The following is a 21,188-nucleotide window of genomic DNA, read 5'->3' on the forward strand; positions in this document are numbered from 1 at the left end:
TGTTCAAACCGCAGTAAGCTCTCCGTCTAAATATCTCTTTATCACTTCGAAATCGTATTTCACAATGTTCGACCTATTTGCACGATGTTTGGATGAAGTCTACACCATTGCAGTGCGTCACAAACGCGACGCCTCTAACGTGTGGGATGCCCGGCTTGAGTATTTGATCTAATACTGCAGGAATACTTGTACTTTCTGAAGTGAATAGGATATGCTGTAACACTTGCTGTTTGATTGAATAATATATTCATATCGGAATGAACCCAATATTTTCAGCTGACACTCGTAAGGTTAATCAGTCAGAAATTAGAAGAGAATTGGAAGTAACATCTAACAGTTGCTGCCGATTACCTCTGGCGAGCGTCAATTGAAAATATTCAGGGTTATTTCAATATGAATATAGCATTCAATTGTATATTGAACTTCTGTACTTCCAAGAAGCACTAGTTGTTTAACAGACTCGTCGAACCCTTGCAATTTTATCTTCCAGCTACGCTAATATTCCTAACACTCTTTTAAATCGGAAATAAATGTACGCATTGTACGGACCATAACAAATATCTCACCAAACACCATTATGAAACTTTGATTAAGCGCCAGTTACCACAACACACCAGGATTGCGTACAATGCGCTTACTCAACTGCAGCTATCACGTGTTTCTCATCAATACGCATCATGACTCACCATTCAGCGTTAGGCATATTGTTATATTTACTACGGGGATGGGCCTGGCAATAAGTGTCGTGTAATGAAATTGGTTCTGGACCGGATGTGACGTTTGTAAGAAGCAATGTAACAGTGCAGTATCGTGTTGCTTTAAACTATATGCTGACTTATTTTAAAAGTAAAATGAAATTTTGGGATATGAATATGCCACAATTAGAAGCGAGACATCTTGAGAACCGCGTGAAATAGCCATCACACCCACTGCTAAATATATTTTCGAATATTGTGCCATATTTGTAGCGTCGTCCGTTTTTTTGTGTTATTTAGCGCAATTTCGAAATTAGTCACCACTCACCACAGATAAACTGCAAAAAATATCCGAACCCACGAACGAATCCACTTTCTGAAACTACTTACTTGAGTGATTTTCAGACCTGTCATTTTCTATACGCCCACTTGATGTAGTTTTGACACGTCTTGGAAATATCTACTGCTTCTTGTAATTCAGTAGAAATTCGCGGCATCATTTCTATTCGTCTTGATTACTGACTTCTTTGACCATATCTATGCCCGCGTGCGTATATGAAATATATTGGGCTGCTAAAAGTCCTTCAATATTTCATCATCATCATCATTGGTTTATTAGCAATTTTATCAGTTCAATACACCACAAAAAAATGCGATACAATGAAAAGACAGGAAGATGTCGAAGCGACAAGGAGTAGTCTATGGAATCTGACACCCACCTTGGCCTAGGCGATGTAAAGAGGAGGCATGCACACTGAATGAAAGTAAAGAAGATAGTATAGAAAAAGAATGCGACAAGAAATAGGGCGGTCCAAATGGTATTTACCTTTTCGGAGAGAGATGACAGTACTCAATGAAACGGATAACGAATCGTGACTACCAACTTAGGAAAATGTCGGGTGCAGTCAGGATTGTATTAAGTCACAAGTCAATCCTACGTCCATGGTTTGACTCGAGTCATAGTGATCACAGTTCATTATCGAGTTCAAGTCGGTTCAACTCACTTTTTTTAAACTCTCGGGTGATATCGACGTCCTAGCCTTCATAATATGCTCATTTTTCACTCATAACATGTCTATTCAAACCGGTGAAATACAGTTTTGAGACATATTATTTGGTCGAGTCATGCGGGATGACTCGGGTACGAGCCAAAGGAAAAACGGAAAATGACTTCGAGTCAACTAAACATTGCGACTCCAATCCGACTCGAGTCGAGTCACCACTCGAGCCATTTCAACCCTGGGTGCAGTCACGTAAAAACTTCTCTCCAACTGATGACACGCGTCCTATTAAACCGACAATCTAATACTCAATCGTTTATTGTAGTGTTAAAATTCGCTCGTCAGATCCCATATATACTGATATCCCAACCCGGCACACGGTCGCAGATCGTTTCATTCCCGCAACAACGATAAACCACCATTGCTTCTCACGCGTCATTTATTCAATAACGACTGATTTCATCCGAGAATATGAAATCTAATACAATATAATTCGATTTTTCATATCTCCTCAGCGCATATTTTCAATGCCGGAAAGTTCTAAAGCGCGACGCGACAGTTGCATTCTCGCTGTTAGCTTATCGCGATACAAAGCTAAATTTTCGCTGCGTCATTTTAAAAATAGGAATGTAAATGAAGTTGTATGGACGGAAGGGGTGGTGAAGTCCTGTCCACGATGTCGCATAAATTGTGTGATAATTTTCCTTCGCCTTAGAATAATTTGGACCACAATCCTTCCTTGCTTGAGCTGAAATGAACAAAAACACTTGTCTACTCGCTTGAAAGATGATTGCAGGACATTGGTATAACATTTACATTGCCTTGAAGGATTTTTACAGTTAGTTAAAGCATACCAAGGTGTCGTCGCCCATCAGAACAGTATATTAAATATACAACCATCTCTGTCTGCATTTTGGCTCTCAGAATACAGTTATCGTGATCAGTGATAAGTGTGATAAACCGCCGTCAATTCTACTGTTGACTGCCAAATATTATTCCATTGCATAATTTCGTTGTATTAAGGTTAGTTACATATATGGTAACTTGGACTGAATCATAGGTCACTGTGAAATACATAACAAACCACCTTGAAAAGTGATCTAGAAATCTGAATTAAAATTGAAAGAATGCTCTGAAAGAGAATTTGCGAAGTCAAAAGGAACGACGGTTGACGAAATTCATTGTCCCACGTAAATATCTAACATGTCGGGTTCCTATTATTAGGTATGTTTTCAATCATATCTATAATGACCAGTATATAAGACACGAAAGGTCCGACTCACCAGTCCACAGTCGGTGACATACCAGGCAGACATTGCCTGGTCTTCTCTTCCCACTCTAAACCGCATTTGTTACCCCTCATCCGTATCTGCACGCCTGCCGAAATGGAATTGCCTCTGTAGCAACACCGGCTCCACCCGCTCCATTTCCAATCACAGCATTCACCAGCGTTGCAACTTGTCGTTTCCCGTTTGTATCCGACGCAGAGGCCGTCGCCACGCTGTCCGCCAACGCACAGCCTCGTTCTCTCCTGGAAAATCAGGAAGGTTTGCGCACGCGTTCCATATATCCTCTTGCCAACTCACTCCTAACCAGATTTAGATAATTAGATGATTCCTGTTATCTAATTACACTAATCGGAGTGAAATGCCGGTAGTCGAATTTTAATCTAATTCATGAAATTGTTTGTGCTCTATTTTCATTCTAATCTAAATACTGGTTTTCTTGAAGATGCTGCAGGAAACTGTATAGCGCGAAACGAGCCAAGCATGGTGTACATATATTTGTCATCATGCTTATGAGCTGAACTGCGTTTTCATATTAATGAAACTTGATGTTTGCTGTAGATCTTTCGTATTAGGAACAGCTCGATTCCCAAGTTTTTGTGAATCCAGTAATTCCAACTTTAATCCAATTTGAAATTAAAAAAAACTGTCGAACTACAATTATAATCTAATTTGGAAAAGCCTAGAATTAGAATTATTGCATTCGTAAGGACTCGGAAATTGAAATTAATGCCGAATTAGATTAAAATACAACCAAAATAAAGTTCAGGGTATATCAAATCAGAGCTCATTCCCATACACGCATTAGGATGACAAATGCGTGCACTGTACACCAAGCTTCATTCGTTTCTGCGCCGTTGTTATACAATACACTATGTAAATCTCCTGTAGCATTCTCATGACATCATAAATTAGAATAAAAGTAAAACAGGAGCATAAAAACACTTCCCAAATTTTACTCTAAACAGTCTTATTGAAAAATCGGAAATATCTAGTTGTGCAAGTGTGGGCATGGTGCGGCGCGCGGTGTCATCCAAGTTATAAAATTTAGGGCGCTAGTACTTTTGAGTTGGAGACACATGCACATGCTAAACCGTACCTTAGTTCCCACTCCACACGAAGCGCTGCAGGGCCCGTAATTGCTCCATCCTCCCCAGTAAGCGCAAGGTTGAGTATTACACATCACTGTTTCGACGTCGGGCTGCCTGCCACAAGTGTGGGACCGTTGCCTGGTTTTCGTACCGCCGTTGCACGTGGCAGAGCACGCGGTAAACGCCGACCACTCGGTGTAAGTGCCTTTGAAAACGGAAAGGTATAAATATTTAGTATGTGAACCGGCTACAACGATACCTTTGTCGCTAAAGAAATGGTAAGTACCAATTCAGTACGGGAACATTTTAAGTTGTATGAAACATATATAAATGGTTCGCGTTCTTCATTACTGCATAATTCGACGATGTGGCTTGGGGCTTAAAGGTTAGGGTGAAAAATATTTCCATCATATTGGAGGGAGGATTAGTATTCCAAAATAAACGGTGGGAAACGTACACCGCCTTACATGGAGGATAACTCCATTTTTATTGGCCGTGTACTCCTTTACAACTTACATCGAAGAGGAAAAACTCACTCCGTGGCAGTATTCCCTGCAAAATCCGTAAATGTATTAGAGTATGGGTCCGTGGAACCATTGGAGGTCCGTGCACTAGTTTGAAGGGGTCCATGAAAGACCAATGTTGAAACTTTAACTACATTATCCTATATAACATCCGTACTTACTTTCTAGACTTATGCACCAATATCAATTGGACAAATATACATCAGCGTATGTGCAGTGAAGAGGTAGTACGGGTATATTGGGTATAGGCGACGGATATTGATTACAAACAGAATAAATAATAAAATTTCTGTGAACGGAGCCAGTCAATCGACACACATAGTACAGCAATATAAAAATCAATTTCGTTACAATTGAACTGCGTCGGATTACCTGGATCAGAGCCGCACGTTTCACTCTGAGTTTCGTCTGCTAGCCCGCAGCTGTGCGACCTTCTCCTGACGCGGACACCGCCGCCGCACGTCGCGGAACACGACCCCCATTGCGACCACGGGCCGTATTCTCCCGTGTGGGTGTTACATGAAACACTCTCCGTGTCATCATCCAAGCCGCAAGTGTGAGAACGGCGCCTGAGAATAGGGAATCTCAGTGTGGTTTGAAATAATAGGACTATGGAGTTTGGTCGCGACCCAAACTTTAATAATCCCTGCAAAGTATGTGATATCGTAATACGTGATCGGATTTTGTCTTTACTGACCTGAACTTGGTGCCGCCGTTACAAGTCGCAGTGCAACCGCTAAACTCGGTCCATTGCGACCATCGGCCTTCACCTGCGTTGCAGGACCTGCTTTCGAAATCGCTCCCCATACAGCCGGTCTGCCCTTTGATTCCTTCTTGACAGTAGCGGCTTCTGGACTGCTGGCCCGTCCCGCATGACACCGAGCATTCGCTCCACGATGTCCAACCGGACCAGTACGGACAAGGGCCCATGCTGCAGTCCTGTCGATATTCGAGATCATGTGATGATATGGAGAAGAACTATAATTTTTTTGGCCTTTTCAAATTAGATTACAATTAGAATGAGTTCATACTAAAAAACTTGGAAATTGAATGAAATCACGGATTAGAAAGAAGTACACAAAAACTCAAGTTGCTCAATAAGCACCAGAATGGCAAATGTATGTACACCAAGCTTCACTCGTTTCGCGTCATATAGTTATCCCGTAGCAATTCAGGAACACCGGGAATTAGATTACAGTTAAATTAGAGCATAGAAACATTTCATGAATGAGATTAGAATTAGTATACAATTAGATAACTAGAATTGTCAAGTTGTACAAGTCTGTAAGCACCAGAAGGTATCTCCATGGATACCATATTTTCAGATCCGAAAAGTAGGACACTTTATTCAAGTTTCAATAACAGACATAAAACGGGGAATTTATAGAGAAAATTGTGATTTTGGGTGAGTGCAGGGCCTACGATACTTACGGCCTAATATGGCACATTACACTCGCAGGATATAAGAGGCCGACGCTTACAAAATGACATCACGACTGACTCAATGATTGCTTGCGATCTCACTTCTCGATACCAGATGCCTCGCCATACAAGTCTAATGAAGTCGTACAACATGCAAAATTAGTACTTTCAGATGAAACAACCCAATTAATAGCCAAGTGACAGCGTCGCAATGTATTTATCTACCAACGCAGAAGAAGACAACATAACGAGAATCCCCAACTATAAGTATCGTAGGCCCCGGTGAGTGTCTTAGTCAACCTTCGCGGCAGTTCCAGTAAAACCCGGTTTTCACAACGTGTAGTTTTTTGTTGGGATAACCTTTATCGTCTTCGATGTCTGATCGCCTAAAACTCAAAGCAGCAAAAGGGCACGCCATGCCAAATAAGAGGACATTTGGGCGTCCTTTTATTGAGAAAAGAGTACATATGTACATATGGAATCTCTAGGTAACTCACTATAGCCGGTATAGATAATCTACTATACTCACGGTTAGTTCGACTTGAGGTTCCAAACCGCAGTCGTGCGTCCGCGATCGTGTTTTAGTTCCCCCGCCGCAAGTCGCGTCGCACGGCGTCCACCTCGTCCATTCCCTGTAGCTTCCTTCGTACGCGTTGCAAGCTTCCACTTCCACCTGCGGTTCGAGACCGCACGTATGCGATCTGGTCTGTAGGAGAAACCACAACTTACGTCGGCGCAGGCGAGGCAGTGCTGTTTTCTTAAGATACTACTAAAGTTTTCCTTCATTAAGTCAAGACACCTTTGATTTTGTAATCTAGGCTCATCCTCACGAATGATCCGCGCAAGCGGTGTCTTGGAAAAGCCTATTAGTGTCGTGCTACAAATTGGAAATCGAGGAATCATAATACAGAATGTCGACCTGGTATAAATTACCATTGTAGCCACACAACAAAATATTACTTAACTTTTCCGTAAGTCAAGCCCTGTTTTCGTCCACTACTTTTAAAAGCCGGAGTCTTATTTCGGTGTATATAACGATCTCGACAAATATACCATAAATAGTGTCTGACGGTAAGCAGCTATATCGTGGATTTTTTTTCCAAAATACATCTTACAGTTCATTTTCAGCCCAAGTATTCTACTTCCAGGTGCTACCAGGGTTGGATTTCATAGCTTTACTTACAGAAACTCTTGGAGGTACAGAACTTCAATATACAATTGAATATGATATGCACATTGAAATATACCCGATTATTTTCGGCTGACACTCGTCAGAGGAAATCGCCAGCAACTAGTATGGATTAAATAGCACGTTGTCCATCAACAGTCATATCACGACGCATTATAGCATAACGTTATTTGAAGGTACACTTAGTATCACACTGCGACTCTCTCTGGGATACTAATATGGCGCAAACATGCCGCCAGAGTCTCTTAATGACAGAGATACTTTTAGTTTCACAAACAAAATACACACTTTTTGTATGGGTGATGTGATAAAAGATGAGAGTCTGATCAAAAGCATACATGTTGGGCTGAAAAATATGGAGTTTACTACATTGGTCGTGGACTAGCACTCACGCACACCAACCCAGGGCTTAGAGTCATATCTCTATCGCTTACACGAGAATGGGTTCCGCCAGCGCACGTTCTCGAACAGACAGTCCACATCGACCATTCCGTGTATCTCCCGCTGTCTATATTGCACAAATCGACTTGCGTGTCCCGCGGCTGTCCGCAGGTATGATCCCTGTGTCTGGTGCGCGATCCTCCGCCGCACGATTGCGAGCACGGGCTCCACATTGTCCAAGGCAGCCATGCACCTTTCAATATAGGAATGTTCAATTGACGAAAATCAGTATACTGAAGAGTGAGATGACAATTGAAATAGGAAATATCGTATTGTTCACATATCTAGAACTGAGGTTAGCGAGAAAAATATCAAATAATAAATGACGTCACCAATTAGTATTGTATTGCATAAAAATATCGAAATTGTTACGTTTCTGCTGGCCCCGCAAACTATATTACAGTTGTATACCCCAGTTGCAAAATGCAAGGAACTTGGCATCAAAACGTTTAAGTTGATTATGAGATTTGGAATGTGCTTTGTACCAAACTGCCTAAAGGTAGCCTACAACTCGTTTAATACCCGTTATATGTGAAAGCCAAGAAGACCTTTTAAACAAAATTCGGTAAATATTGACAATAGGCCTACAATTAAGGGACATAGTGTCAACAAACATCAAAGTAACCAAACAATCAAATTCAAGTTATTGATTTTTAGCTGGACTTCGCCATATAGAAACAGGTTGAGAAATACTGCTTTAAAGGACGCATTTAACACAGCAATGAGCTTGGATCCTTACCCGGATCAGTGTTACAAGCCTTCGTTTCGATTTCGTCCTCCAGACCGCAGGAATGTCGCCTCGTTCTACGCATCACACCTCCATTGCAAGTCGCCTGGACGACAAACAAACATAGTTATTCATATTACATTCTTTATCCACTGTAAAACTGGTAAGTGTCAGCATAATCTGGGAAGCAACCTGCCCCATAAGGCAGGTTTTGTGCGCCACGTCTGTAAGAGGGAATTTGAATCAAATAAATATATTTACATAGCTTAGTCTTAGGGATATAGACTAGTACATGCAATATACATTGACTATACGGAATTAGCCTACACGATACACCTACATTTCGTCTACACAAACGTTCATATACACTCTAAAATTCCAAGCGTTACATTAAAACACTATATGACTTTTTTCCATCTCTCGAGATGCGTGAGTGTGAAGTAAACACCGGCATAGCGAGAGAGCGACGTCTGTTTTCGCGTGAGTGACATAAAGGTGAGCTAAATCGAGCTCATTCCTCATTTTACTCTTCTCGTAATATTACGTCACAAACGATGTGGTATGGCACGCTCGATGGTGTGACAATCGCGGGAAGAGTGAGAACGTTCACAAAATTTTCCGTTGAGTGAAGTTGGCTGCAAGAGTTATTCGTAGTTGGACGCCATGGATTTAAAATTGGCCGATTTTCTGCTAGGACACGGTATAGAGCAGAGACACGTCGACTTATTGAACGGTAAGTGTTAAGTATATCGATCACGCAAATCATAGAAAGCTATTAAGGTAGGTTCTCTTTGATAAAGTTATGACAAGTAGCGCTGTTTTACATGTATACAGCTCGACTATTATTTGCTAACGTGCAGCAATGTTTCTTGGTGGATTGTACGCTTTAGATACAGATGGCACAGCCTACAACTGTTCTTCAATTTTGTGTTGTACCGGTAACGTTGCATCATATGATACTTGCATCAACGCGCATACTTATTTATACATTTTACGAGCAGTGTAACGATAATGCCGAAAATATTTGTGTAATTTCTTGTTCTGCATCCAAGTATATATCTATCAAGAATTCTCAGCCTGTGATTCAAGGTTCCCACCACCATGTAAATCTTTATATTTGTACTTATTTTGTTTTAACATAAAAATGAAGTCATGTGCTGTTCTGGTGTAATGTATTGTAAAGACTGGTCTAGGTTCTTGTCAAAACAGCTACCCTGAATTCAATTGCGTTAAAACGTTTGTACAAGCATCGGGGAGTATATTTTGCATATACCGCCGCTTCAATGTATTGCATTTTGAGTCCAAATTCAATGCATTTGCCTAAGAAAGTAGTGATGCTGTTGAGTTCTGCAAATATTCTGAGTTCACCTATCCATGGCCACAAATCAGTCACAAGATTGGTGACACACAGTATATTATTAGCAAGAATGTTGATCAGGTGTGGTGATTTTGAAGGTTATCCTGCTAAAGCTATTGATGTGATTATTATTTCATACGTTTGGGACTAAACAGTATGTATTTTCTTTCAGAAAATGAAGTATGTAGCTCGGCTTTTGGATTACTGGTGGATGATGATTTTATTAAAATGAATTTCAAAGTGGGTATCATGCGTCGTTTGATGAGCCTGAGAGATGTGAGTATATTGTTTCCATATTCGTAGCTACGAATTTTCCATTGTAGAAAGGGAGTGATATTTATCATCTAATCTTGTCTTGCAGAAGTGGTTGATGTCTATCGAACACAGCGAGATCACCCATGTTCATGCTTCAAATAGTGATTTTGAACATCCAATGACTTCTCGATCACAAGCTCTTGATGTGTGTAGAACTTATTAAAGTAATTATTGCATTCACCTTTACATGGAAGTATATTTTACAGAAAAGTGAACTCACTCAGATGGAAAGAGAAGTTAGTACGGAGTACTCGCCTGTCTTGCCTACATCAAGTACTTGCATTTCGGTGTGAACATTTGCAGAACTATATTCCATCGAATGCTCGCATAAATTGAGTACTATCACATTTTAGGCGGGAGAAGTTCAAACAAATCCAGGAAGTAGTGAACCCGGAATCGCAACTACCAGCAAGAAAATGACATTACCCAAATTCAGTGCCCATGTTGCATCCGCATTGCATCCGCATTGCAACATGGAAGAGTTGCCCATTGTATAAATGCGGTTGTGGAGGAGTGCATACCATGTCTTATCACAAGGTGATATGACATCCAAAGGAGAATATTCCGAATTCTCGAGACTGCTTTGTCAAAAGTATGCATGCCTGCAATTTATTGGGCGTAATCACTGGGTAAGTGTATATTACAAGTTTCTCGACCTATAGTCATTTAACGAGTTTCTCAATTACAGACACATTTCTCGAAAAAACTCTCACAAAAGATACGAAACATTCGTCACAGGAAAAAGAGAACGATCAAGATACCATTATATACAATCGAAGGTAGCATCTATCATAGTCTCAATCAGTTCCCTGTTTTCGTAACCCTTGGGTAATATTTCCTCAAGGCGTTGACCAAACAAAGTTTGGGAACGAAGCAAGTCTGATGAAAAAGTATACAACACATTCTCCGGACTGGGCAAAGATCAGCGTACTGTTTCGAAAATTGCATCGCTCGCGTCGCGATGTATTGGCAGAAATGACAACACAACGTGTGCGAGAAATATCAAGGAAATTTCCATATCTTTTCAATGTGAAACTAGTGAGTATGTTAACTCTTGGAAAGAATGTGCTCAATTTACTCTCATTTTCAGTGATTACGTGATAACTAGGGCAAGTTTTTGTTGCACTAAAATCGCGAGAAAGTTGCATTTAATTTTGACAAAAGTTGCAGTAAAAAGTTGCATTTAAAATTTTTGTTGAATTATTAAGGTACGAGATACTCAAAAGGCTCAGTTGTATAACCTAGTTCCTGCACAGCTGTCGAATTTGTTATTTCGCTATTTGGCGGTCTGACGAAACCGCCCAAAATTACATTTTATCCCGGCACACAGCAAGAAAATTATGCAATGCGGGAATACCAGAAGAAGTGGACCCAGTGGAAATGTAATTTTCAGCGGTCTCACCTGGGCGTTCGTGAAATGGGAAAACTATTTCAAATTTAAACGACAGAATAAATAAAGCGATCTATATACATATTATTCGGGCAACGTTGTGCTTGGCAGGGGGAGTTGAACTTCTCTCCGTTGTGTCATAGATAACACTGAGATGCAGCTAACCTATCATATGGCTCTTCGTTATGCAAACTGAAGGAAGTAGAACAATACTAAAAATAGTTTATGGCATGGTTACTAAATCACTCCTTTACATTTTTACGCAATATTTGATAAAAGTTGCAGTAAAAATTGGCTATAAAAATACAGAAAAGTTGCACTATAAAATCTCTCCAAACAGCTTAAAACACCATGGTACGTAGATTATGAATATCTGCGAAGCTGTTGGAAGCTGTAAAAAAAGTTGCAAAAGTTGCAAAAACTTGCCCGAGTGATAACTGATGATAACATAGTAATGCCCTTTTTCAATGTTCAGATCCGAGAAGAATTCGAGCTTTTGACATGGTGCTCGCCAGCAGAAATCATACAGCGCTACCGCACTATGCTTTCCACCGTGGATACAATGGACGTTGCAATGTCTGTAGAAACGGTCAGTACCGTATACTAGATCATTTATCGTTCACCTACCTACTGTTTTTTGCAGCATTATTTGACAATCATTTAGAATTTTAGATCAAAGTGGAACCCCCTAAGGGATGATTTTGAAAGAAGGGGGCAGAAAAGTACAACTGGTATACATGTCAAACCAGGGTTGTAACCGTGTCACAAGTCAATCACACTTATATAGTTTTGACTCGAGTCAAGTCGAGTCATTTTCAATTCACCACCGAGTCGAGTCAAAGTCATCGAGCAGAGGGCGGAGGCCGAGTCATGGTATTATGACTCTGAGTCCAAGTCATTGTTTTGACTGCTGAGTTTCCAGTTGAGGTCTTGTTAAACCCAATTTTTATACCTGTTTGTTGATATCGAATGGTTCGCATTTATAATATACTAATTTTCCCCACTTTTAGCACTTTCTAGTCACATTTTCAAGTACCAATACCAATAGACAAAACCCGAATAGTGTAATTACTTTACTATTGTTCGAAATTACAATGAAGTCTTGGCCGGTTAAGTCTCGAGTCATGTGACCTGGTTCGAGTCATGCGCAATGACTCGAGTCCAAGTCGAGTCATTTCCGTATTTTGAGAAAATGACTCAAGTCATCAGAAAATTGTAACTCGAATCGGACTTGAGTCATTACAACCCTGTGTCAAACTAACCTGATTTAAACCCAGCTATATGGATTTAATCCGTATAATTTGCCTATTTTCCAACTATGGAATTACATTGTAGCTCTTCATAATTACACATGAAAAAGTTGGCCAGGTAATATACGGTACGCGGAGTAGTATAAAACTTACTGCTATTTACGCTTCGCCATTAGCCGTTATCTAGACGCTAGTAATATGTGCAAGAGCTCGTCGCCGACAAATATCTGAAGAAGTCTATCAGCAGTAGAAGTAAAGTTAATGTGAGCTGCATGCGGCTCTGAGAGTCAGAGTCGCAGTTGGGAATCGCTGGTCTAAAAAGTTTGTGATCCTCTGATTTAGATCAAGTCAAGAAAACCGTAGCTAATATTTCAACTTATTACAATTGTATTTACCAAGTACTCCATTAAGATACATGGAGATATGCACGTGACCTAATCATAACATTATTAAAATGATATTTTCCAGGAAGAAGATGAAAGTAAAGAGGTGAAAGGTCTCGTATTCCTCCAAAAAGAATTGACAGATAAGCGCTTAAAATCAACATCAAATCTATATATAGATTGATATAAGCCCGCATACATTGCCTATGTATATGTAGCTATTGAACATAATTGGGAGGTTTAACTTTGTAATTTACAATCTCCACCCGTTAAGGCAGGGGTGGGCAACATACGGCCCGCGGGCCGGGCCCGGCCCGCGAAGGGATTTTGTCCGGCCCGCAGACAGTTTTCCGTTTTACATGATAATGTGGCCCGCGGCCCTAGTCTGCTGAAATTTCCCACTACTTGCTTACAACGTCAAATTTTAGTGACTGCATATAGTGCATGTTATTATATACGTATATGCGCAGCGTGCTAGAGTGGAGCTTACGCGTAATTTCGTCGAAGCGAGAAGACTTGCATTATCGGCATTTGCGATGTACTCAATCCTAATGTCGTTTGTGGTAATCATGGTGTTTGCCGACTACAATGGTCAATTACACCAGGCTGATATTTCTTATTTTTCATTCTGTAACCGCCGACTTGTAGCACGGCACACTTCTAGGCTTTTGTAAGACTGCGCTTATGCGAGGGGTCGCCAACTCAAAACGGGTCGCGGGCCACTTTTCAAATTTCGTAGAGGTCGCGGACCGCATGAATTCATTATCGAGATTTCTCAGGCCACACAGTTGAACAACGATGCTATCTCGTCACCTACTCAACCCTAACGAATATATGTGTTGGTAAATTAGGGGTACCGGGGTTATCGAACTCCTTGAAATCTTAATTGAGGATTGCACCGTGTGTTGATTGATCAGACAGAAGCAGACATGGCGGCGCCTGTACAATGCTATTCTCAAATCCACATTGTCTTCGTCATTATCGGCGAGAAATGGCTTTGAAGTGACATTACTGTCGTTAAAATGTATTCATTAAATGCGATTTATTCCTTGTAGCCTATATGTGGAATGCGGATAAATGGGCGAATATTGTATCGATTCAGCAATCCGGCCCGCCAAGTACTAAATTTTCCTATATCCGGCCCGCCGACTCGAGAAGTTGCCCGCCCCTGCGTTAAGGCCTTACCGAACAAGAAGAATACTCGGACCAGTAGGACCATTGCCCTTGACTAATCGTGCAGTCCCTGGTTTGTTCGTATTCGCCCACGCAACCCGCTTGACCAGTGATTCCGTGTCGACAATCGCGATTTCGCGATTGAATTCCTATGAAACAATATCATTGTGATCGAAGTAAAAAAGTGTAATTGCTAATCTGTCGCATCTGAGCAGGTTGGACAACTAGAAAATTGTAGTCCGACTAATTAGAGCGAATTTAAATTTAAAAGCTTCTACGAATTCAGTTATTCCAATTTAATTTGGCAAATGTGCAGCTATAATTTTTAATTCTAATTTATTTCCCGGAAAATTTGATCCTTTTCTAGTTCGCCAATTCTGCAAGAAAACCGCAGCTCACCCTGGAAGCATGTCGAAGAACACATAGACCAGGTCGACCATTGCGTGAAAAACGGACAGGGCCTAGAACCGCAGTTTTCCGATTGCATTTCCGCGTCCGGCCGACAGGTATTCGATCGCTGTCTCGTCCTCTGTCCCCCGCCGCACGACGCGGAACACTGCGACCACATAGACCAGGGCGTGTACTCGCCAGCTGAAACCAGAGGTGTATCAGATGCGAAATATTTCATTTGAATCACACTATAAACGCTAGGGTTCCCAGGCTGAGGCTTTTTCAAGAGGGCCATCAATAAAAACGTACTATATCGAAATCCACTCTACTATAACAAAGGAAAAATAGTAAAATTTATCAAAAATTCTAGTACATCAATAATACAGCCCATTGTCAAGCCATTGTTATTGCCAAGCCCATAGTTCCTGTTATGTTCTTGATCTTGTTTGAACAATAACTCAATGCGACAAGGTTGCAATACAGAATCAGTATATTATCAGCATAGTAACTTAACGGCAGCGACACGATCCAGAGTTCAGTTAAATGAAAGACCACGAGACAACAGAACACAGGGTATAAATACAAGCATGACACACGAGGAAATAATGATTGGCTGAAATTACTAATCCTATAGAAAGAAAGAGTTCTACGACACCGAACGTAAATGCACGAACATAACAGTCCTCCCTTGTAAGTCAGAGGGTTGCCCACATTTACGGTCTATAGAAATCGGTGGGTTTCCTATTTCTAAGAGGATTACGTCTGCCCGACGATCGAGCAGGACTAGCTGCAGGACGTTGTGCCCTATTCCTGACCAATGGTTGCTCAGCTTGGGACTGTTGAGGCTGAGCAACTTCCTGTGTGGCTGTATCATGACCAGTGGAAATCAAGCGTGGTTGGAGTTGGTTTTTGTGCCTCCTCCAATACCCATGATCTGTTTTTATGATGTACACAACACGCCCCAGTATTTCCGTCACCACGCCAGCAACCCACTTTGGTCCGCTTCGGTAACTGCGAGCGTAAACCGAGGAACCAATCTCAAAATGAGTGACTGATTGTCTAGGCGTAACGGGTTTCGATTTGTCGAAGGGCGAGCACAAACTTAACAAATTGCGCGGCTGCCGACCATGTAAAATCTCGGCAGGCGTTTTCCAGTCTATGCCCGGGTGCGGTGCACATCGGTACGTAGCGAGAAGTGTTTGGAGCGCGAAGTTGAGATCTTTTCCCCCGTCGCAATTTTTTATTAATCCAGCTTTTAAAGTCTGGACGAAACGCTCCGCTTTCCCGTTCGAGGCAGGGTGAAAAGACGGTGATACGATATGGCTGATTGCCAAATTAGAGCAAAACGTATCGAATTCATTCGATGTGAATTGCGGCCCGCCATCCGTAACAATTGTTATGGGCAAGCCTTCGATAGAGAAGACTTCCCTCAAAGCGTTGACCACACACAAGGTTGTGGTAGAACCGACATTCATTACTTTAACGAAAGGATATTTCGAATGCGCATCGACGATGACAAGAAACATTTTATTGTTTATTGGACCTGCGAAGTCCAAGTGAATTCGATCAAAGCTTTCAGAAGTTTTGGGCCATTCGCGATACTGACGATCAGGCGCTTTCATTACCTTACGGCAAGCGTCGCAACTCTTAACGAGATTTTCAATGTCGATATTAATGGAAGGCCATGCGATGTAACGTCGAGCCATCTGCTTCATTTTCGCGATACCCCAATGTCCTTCGTGCAACAATGATAAGACTCGCGAGCGAAGTGACTGCGGAATTACTACGCGCTGAAAACCATCAATATTGAGCATGACTATGTCTTCGTGCAGAGAAAGCGAATGTTTGCGAGTCGAAAACCAAGAAAAATCATCAATGTGCATCTTTGGATTCCAATTACCATGAGTGACGGATAATTTTACTATTTTCATGGTTTTGTCCTTCAGCGTCGCGTCGCGAATTTCATTGCGAGTTAACGGCAAGCCATCGAATGCCATATTAATAGCGTGAACGATCTCCGCGTTTTCACGAGTTTCCAGTTCGTCAAACTCAGGGTCTGGGCCTTTTGGTAGGCGAGATAAACCGTCGGCGTTTCCGTGCTGATTAGTCGGTTTAAAGCGAATATCGTATTGGTAAGCCATTAGCGTTAGTGCCCATCGCTGTAAGCGTTGCGCTGTAATCACGGGAATTTTCTTGTCGGGCGAGAAAATAGCTAAAAGCGGTTTGTGGTCCGTCACGAGCGTAAATTTTCGACCATACAAGAATTGACGAAATTTAGTGACACCGTAAATGATTGACAGAGCTTCCTTCTCTATTTGAGAGTAGGATTTTTGCGAATCGGAAAGCGTTTTCGATGCGTGCGCGATCGGTCTCTCTTCGCCATTGTGCTCGATTCGATTGAGAGGACAGCGCCGATTCCGAATTGAGAAGCATCAGTTGACAAAATGAGCTGCTTGTTTACATCATAATGAGCTAACTGCGTAGCGTCGATTACGTCGTTTTTGAGAAAGCAGAAAGCTGCGTCACAGTCCGTATTCCAAATGAATTTCGCGTCTTTTTGAAGAAGACGGTACAAGGCAGCGGCTTTATTCGTGAAATTAGGAATAAACGCGCGATAATAATTGACTTTGCCCAGGAAAGCCTGTAGCTGGCGAACATCCTGAGGTTTAGGCAACTGTTTGATTGCTTCAACGGATTTGTGAGACGGGCGTTTGCCGTCCTTGTCGATTATGTGACCAAGGTACTCGATACTACTTTTGAAAAATTCACATTTAGCGAAGTTGACGGTGAAACCGTATTCGGTGAGGCGCTCAAAGAGTAGCGATAAGTTGCGAAAATGATCGCGTTCATCAATGCCAGTAATGATTATGTCATCGATAAAACCAGCAACACCGGGTAAGCCGGCGATCATGGCATCAATACAGCGTTGAAAATTTGCGGGACTAGATGCGACTCCGAAACACATGCGTCGATAACGGAATAGACCGAATTGCGTGTTGATGACACACAAATTCTTCGCATCATCATCTAATTCTAGCTGAAAATAAGCATCGGCAAGATCAATTTTCGTGAAAATACAACCACCCTGTAACTTGTGAAGAATTTCATCCAAGGAGGGCAGGGGATGTTGATCTATCTGAATTTGTTGATTCAATGCTTTGAAGTCACCACAAATGCGTACTGATCCATTAGACTTAGTGACGGCAACAATTGGTGCTGCCCAATCACCGTAATTGATTGTTTCGAGGATACCTTGATTGACTAATCTATCCAATTCGGTTTGAACAGCGATTTGCCTTGCGAAAGGCAAAGGGCGTGGCTTGTTGAATGCGGGCTTGGCATTAGGTTTCAAGTGAATTGTCACCTTTGTCTTGGTGCATCGTCCTAATACATTAGAGAAAACGGAGGGAAATTTGGACTGAAAAGATACCAATTTGTCGTTCGAATCACAAATGTCAATAGTATTACATGATTGCGATTTGACCATCTGCGAGGAAATTGCATCCTAAGCAGACGTTCCCTTAGCGGTCATGGAGAAAGCATCGCTCCAATCGAGACAAAAAATGTTTTGCCCACGGTGTTCGTCGAGGACCACCAATTTTAAGCCAACTCGAACTTCAGAACCCACCTGCACGCTTACAGTGCAAATACCTTTCACTTTCAGTGGCTTGTCGCCATACGCTACGAAAGAGCAATGGTATGCTGAGAGTTTCGGAGAGCCCAAAGTTTTGTACCCAGTCAATCCCACCATGGCGGAGGGTGTACCAGTGTCCCACTGTGTCGGCAACGGAATGCCGTTGATGCTGGAGTTGATCCAGAGCTGGTTTCCCACGCGTCGATATAGTTGATCGATGTCGAAGGAGAGGAGTGGCACTGAGCAGAAATTGACGGATGTGACCTGTTGCGTGATACTAGGTTTCGTAGACATGCACACAGGTTTGATATGACCTTTACGACCACATTTCTGACATACTGCATGTCGATACTGACAGTCTTTTCTCTGGTGATCGATGAAACAGCGGCTGCAGGATTTCAGTCTTTCCGGGAAGTTGCCCTGAATGGATTTGGAAGGTTTTTTCCCCTTCTGATAGCTTCCAGTCATTTTGTTGACGATGGAAGTATCTTTACCGCTACTCAGGGTTCTGGCCCTGGATAACCCTATCGGTTTCCAGCGTTCTCACGTGTGTTGCGGCTACTTTGAGAACGTCGTCGAGGGATGGATTGGTTTGTGTTAGACAATGCCGTCTCACATCCGCGTGCGGCGTTTCTTTAATGATGAGATCGCGCATTAGCTCATCAACGTAGCTCTGATCACAGCCATCTCTTGAGCATATGAAGTTGCAATCCTTGGAGATTCCGCGTAGAGTAGCGATCCAATCGGCGTACGATTGTCCCGGTTGCATTTTACAGTTGTAAAATTCGTACCTGATGGCTGCTTGCACATGAATTGAGTCCTTGAAGTGTGTAGACAACTTCTCAGTCAACGCGTCGAAGGTTTGCGCACTGACATCAGCAGCACCAAACAAATTACGTAGGAGCGAGTACGTTTCAGGTCCGACCCATGAGAGTAGACACGCTCTTTTCTTCTCCATGTTGGAAATGCCGTAAATTGCTAGGTGATGGTTGAATCGTTGCAGATATTGGTCCCATTTCTCCTTTGATTTGATGAACGAATCAAACTTGGGAGCGGTAGCTTCAGATGTTGACGCACCGGGACTCAACCTCTGCGCTAATTGCGATATGGCTTGCTCATGCTGCAGCTTTTGCTGTGCCATATCTTCTTTATGCTGTGCGCGTTGTTGGTCCAAATCTTCCCTGTGCCGAGCATTTTGCTGCTCCATATCTTCTTTACGCTGTGCATTTTGATTTGCCATTGTTTCTTCATGCTGCTTTTGTTGCTTCGCCATCATTTCTTGCTGCTTCGCTTGTTGTTGCGCCATAATCTCTTGCTGCTTCGCCTGTTGTTGTACCATCATCTCTTGCTGCTTCTCGAGAATTTTCAAAATACCCGATTCCATGATATATATTCGTCGCAGAAATAACTTCGATCCGACTTCTGACACCAATTGTTATGTTCTTGATCTTGTTTGAACAATAACTCAATGCGACGAGGTTGCAATACAGAATCAGTATATTATCAGCATAGTAACTTAACGGCAGCGACACGATCCACAGTTCAGTTAAATGAAAGACCACGAGACAACAGAACACAGGGTATAAATACAAGCATGACACACGAGGAAATAATGATTGGCTGAAATTACTATAGAAAGAAAGAGTTCTACGACACCGAACGTAAATGCACGAACATAACAGTTCCCATCAAGATATCCAGTTGAATGTAGCCTTTAAACAATGTTACCTCTGAAGACTAAGTGATTTGTATATTTAATATGCAATGCGGCTGGCTCTTTTCATCAACAACCAAACAATCAAGACATTGTCAGAGCACAAACAATCTCGACCATCATATTACTGAACATGTAATAACTGATTAATGTACTATCATGTTCATTTTCTGTTGTATGTGTGTCATTATATCATTCTAACTACCGGTTACTGGAGTGCCGGGAAAACGAAGTATAGTTGGCGGGCCGGACTCCTGCATCGATAGATTAGTCACGTATTTATCTACCTATAAAAGGAACAGATCGTATTTAATTAGGGTTACCATACGTCCTTCTTTAGGAGGATTTGTCCTCATTTTTCAGGTTTTTGATAATGTCCTCCCAGGACGCCAAAATGTCCTACTTGTCCTCTTTTTTTGAGAATTTTCGTTAAATATAGGGCAAAATTCGACTCAGATACAGTAAATCAGCACTCAAATAACGCCCTGGCGGCTATTCCGGGAGCTGAGCCGGAATGTGGACATTATTCTTAGTCAACCGACCACGAAGTGGGTAAATTTACCATTTTTTCAAGATGGTCCTTCGATATTCAAAGTTTGAAAATTTTGAAAAAGTGTCCTCTTTTGCCGATTCCAAAATATGGTAACCCTAATATAATGTAAACTTCAAGTTTAAAGCATATAGACCAAAACGTAATGTGCTGCAATAGCTGTTGAAGTCAATGATACATCTGTGGTCGGACAAAGTTGTCAAAAAGTTCTTTGAACTCTGGCTCCATGTCGGACGGAGAAACCCTTTAGTAAAGACTGCACGTAAACATCAGTTAGATTGGGAGGCAGATTTTTCTTCCTAAATGTTCAGTTCATGGTCGAAAATATTTGCGAGCAAGTTGATGTAGATCCGAACAGAACAACTAGTTTCAAGGCCATTTTTCTCAGGATGGGGAATTTGGATTCATATTCAGTGACGCATAAAATTTATACAATCGTTAAGGTAAGAATTCATCTTTCAGAAAAGAAACTGTCTGAGGACCGTAAGTTGCCAGCCCCAGGATTACTGTATAACCTAGCCTATTACATGGAAATAACCTTTCCCAATGTTTTAACAAGGTTGGGAAATAGGGGGCATTTGCGTTTGAGTTCATGAAGTTCTACTTCGCACAATCCTGTAATGAGTTTGCACCATCTTTACTAACATACTGACTAA

General features: G+C 41.7%; 3 protein-coding genes across 5 annotated transcripts in view; 2 read left to right on the forward strand and 1 right to left on the reverse strand.

Moving 5' to 3' along the window:
- Window positions 1–2,117: 2,117 nt before the first annotated feature.
- LOC145444391 (uncharacterized) overlaps window positions 2,118–21,188 on the reverse strand; it is a 35,369-nt gene continuing 16,298 nt past the window's right edge. Inside the window, exons 16-25 of the mRNA XM_080322371.1 lie at window positions 14,644–14,835; window positions 14,257–14,393; window positions 8,389–8,482; window positions 7,643–7,842; window positions 6,549–6,725; window positions 5,295–5,536; window positions 4,970–5,166; window positions 4,082–4,278; window positions 2,980–3,227; window positions 2,118–2,444 (exon numbers count right to left, since the gene is read on the reverse strand). Of these exons, the coding sequence (XP_080178497.1) occupies window positions 2,408–2,444; window positions 2,980–3,227; window positions 4,082–4,278; window positions 4,970–5,166; window positions 5,295–5,536; window positions 6,549–6,725; window positions 7,643–7,842; window positions 8,389–8,482; window positions 14,257–14,393; window positions 14,644–14,835 (1,721 nt within the window). The 3' untranslated portion in view covers window positions 2,118–2,407. The remainder of the gene's footprint in view (window positions 2,445–2,979; window positions 3,228–4,081; window positions 4,279–4,969; window positions 5,167–5,294; window positions 5,537–6,548; window positions 6,726–7,642; window positions 7,843–8,388; window positions 8,483–14,256; window positions 14,394–14,643; window positions 14,836–21,188) is intronic.
- Window positions 2,709–21,188, forward strand: part of LOC145444419 (uncharacterized protein KIAA1143 homolog) — a 130,213-nt gene continuing 111,733 nt past the window's right edge. The window contains exon 1 of the mRNA XM_080322408.1: window positions 2,709–2,719. The gene's annotated coding sequence lies outside the window, so the exon portion shown is untranslated. The remainder of the gene's footprint in view (window positions 2,720–21,188) is intronic.
- Window positions 8,775–12,583, forward strand: LOC145445502 (uncharacterized). Of its 3 annotated transcripts, XM_080323693.1 has the most exons (6): window positions 8,775–10,193; window positions 10,255–10,335; window positions 10,402–10,677; window positions 10,737–10,827; window positions 10,893–11,086; window positions 11,914–12,583. In XM_080323693.1, exons 3-6 carry the CDS (start codon window positions 10,546–10,548, stop codon window positions 12,043–12,045), a joined length of 549 nt encoding a protein of 182 aa, XP_080179819.1. In that variant the 5' UTR covers window positions 8,775–10,193; window positions 10,255–10,335; window positions 10,402–10,545; the 3' UTR covers window positions 12,046–12,583. The 3 variants fall into 3 exon arrangements, with proteins under 3 accessions (XP_080179819.1, XP_080179818.1, XP_080179817.1); XM_080323692.1 differs by having other exon boundaries at window positions 10,255–10,677; XM_080323691.1 differs by having other exon boundaries at window positions 8,775–9,109; window positions 9,906–10,677.

Source organism: Botryllus schlosseri, chromosome 8 (assembly GCF_051294905.1).
Source record: "Botryllus schlosseri isolate E-star chromosome 8, Bs_hap1, whole genome shotgun sequence".
Taxonomy (NCBI): Eukaryota; Metazoa; Chordata; class Ascidiacea; order Stolidobranchia; family Styelidae; genus Botryllus; species Botryllus schlosseri.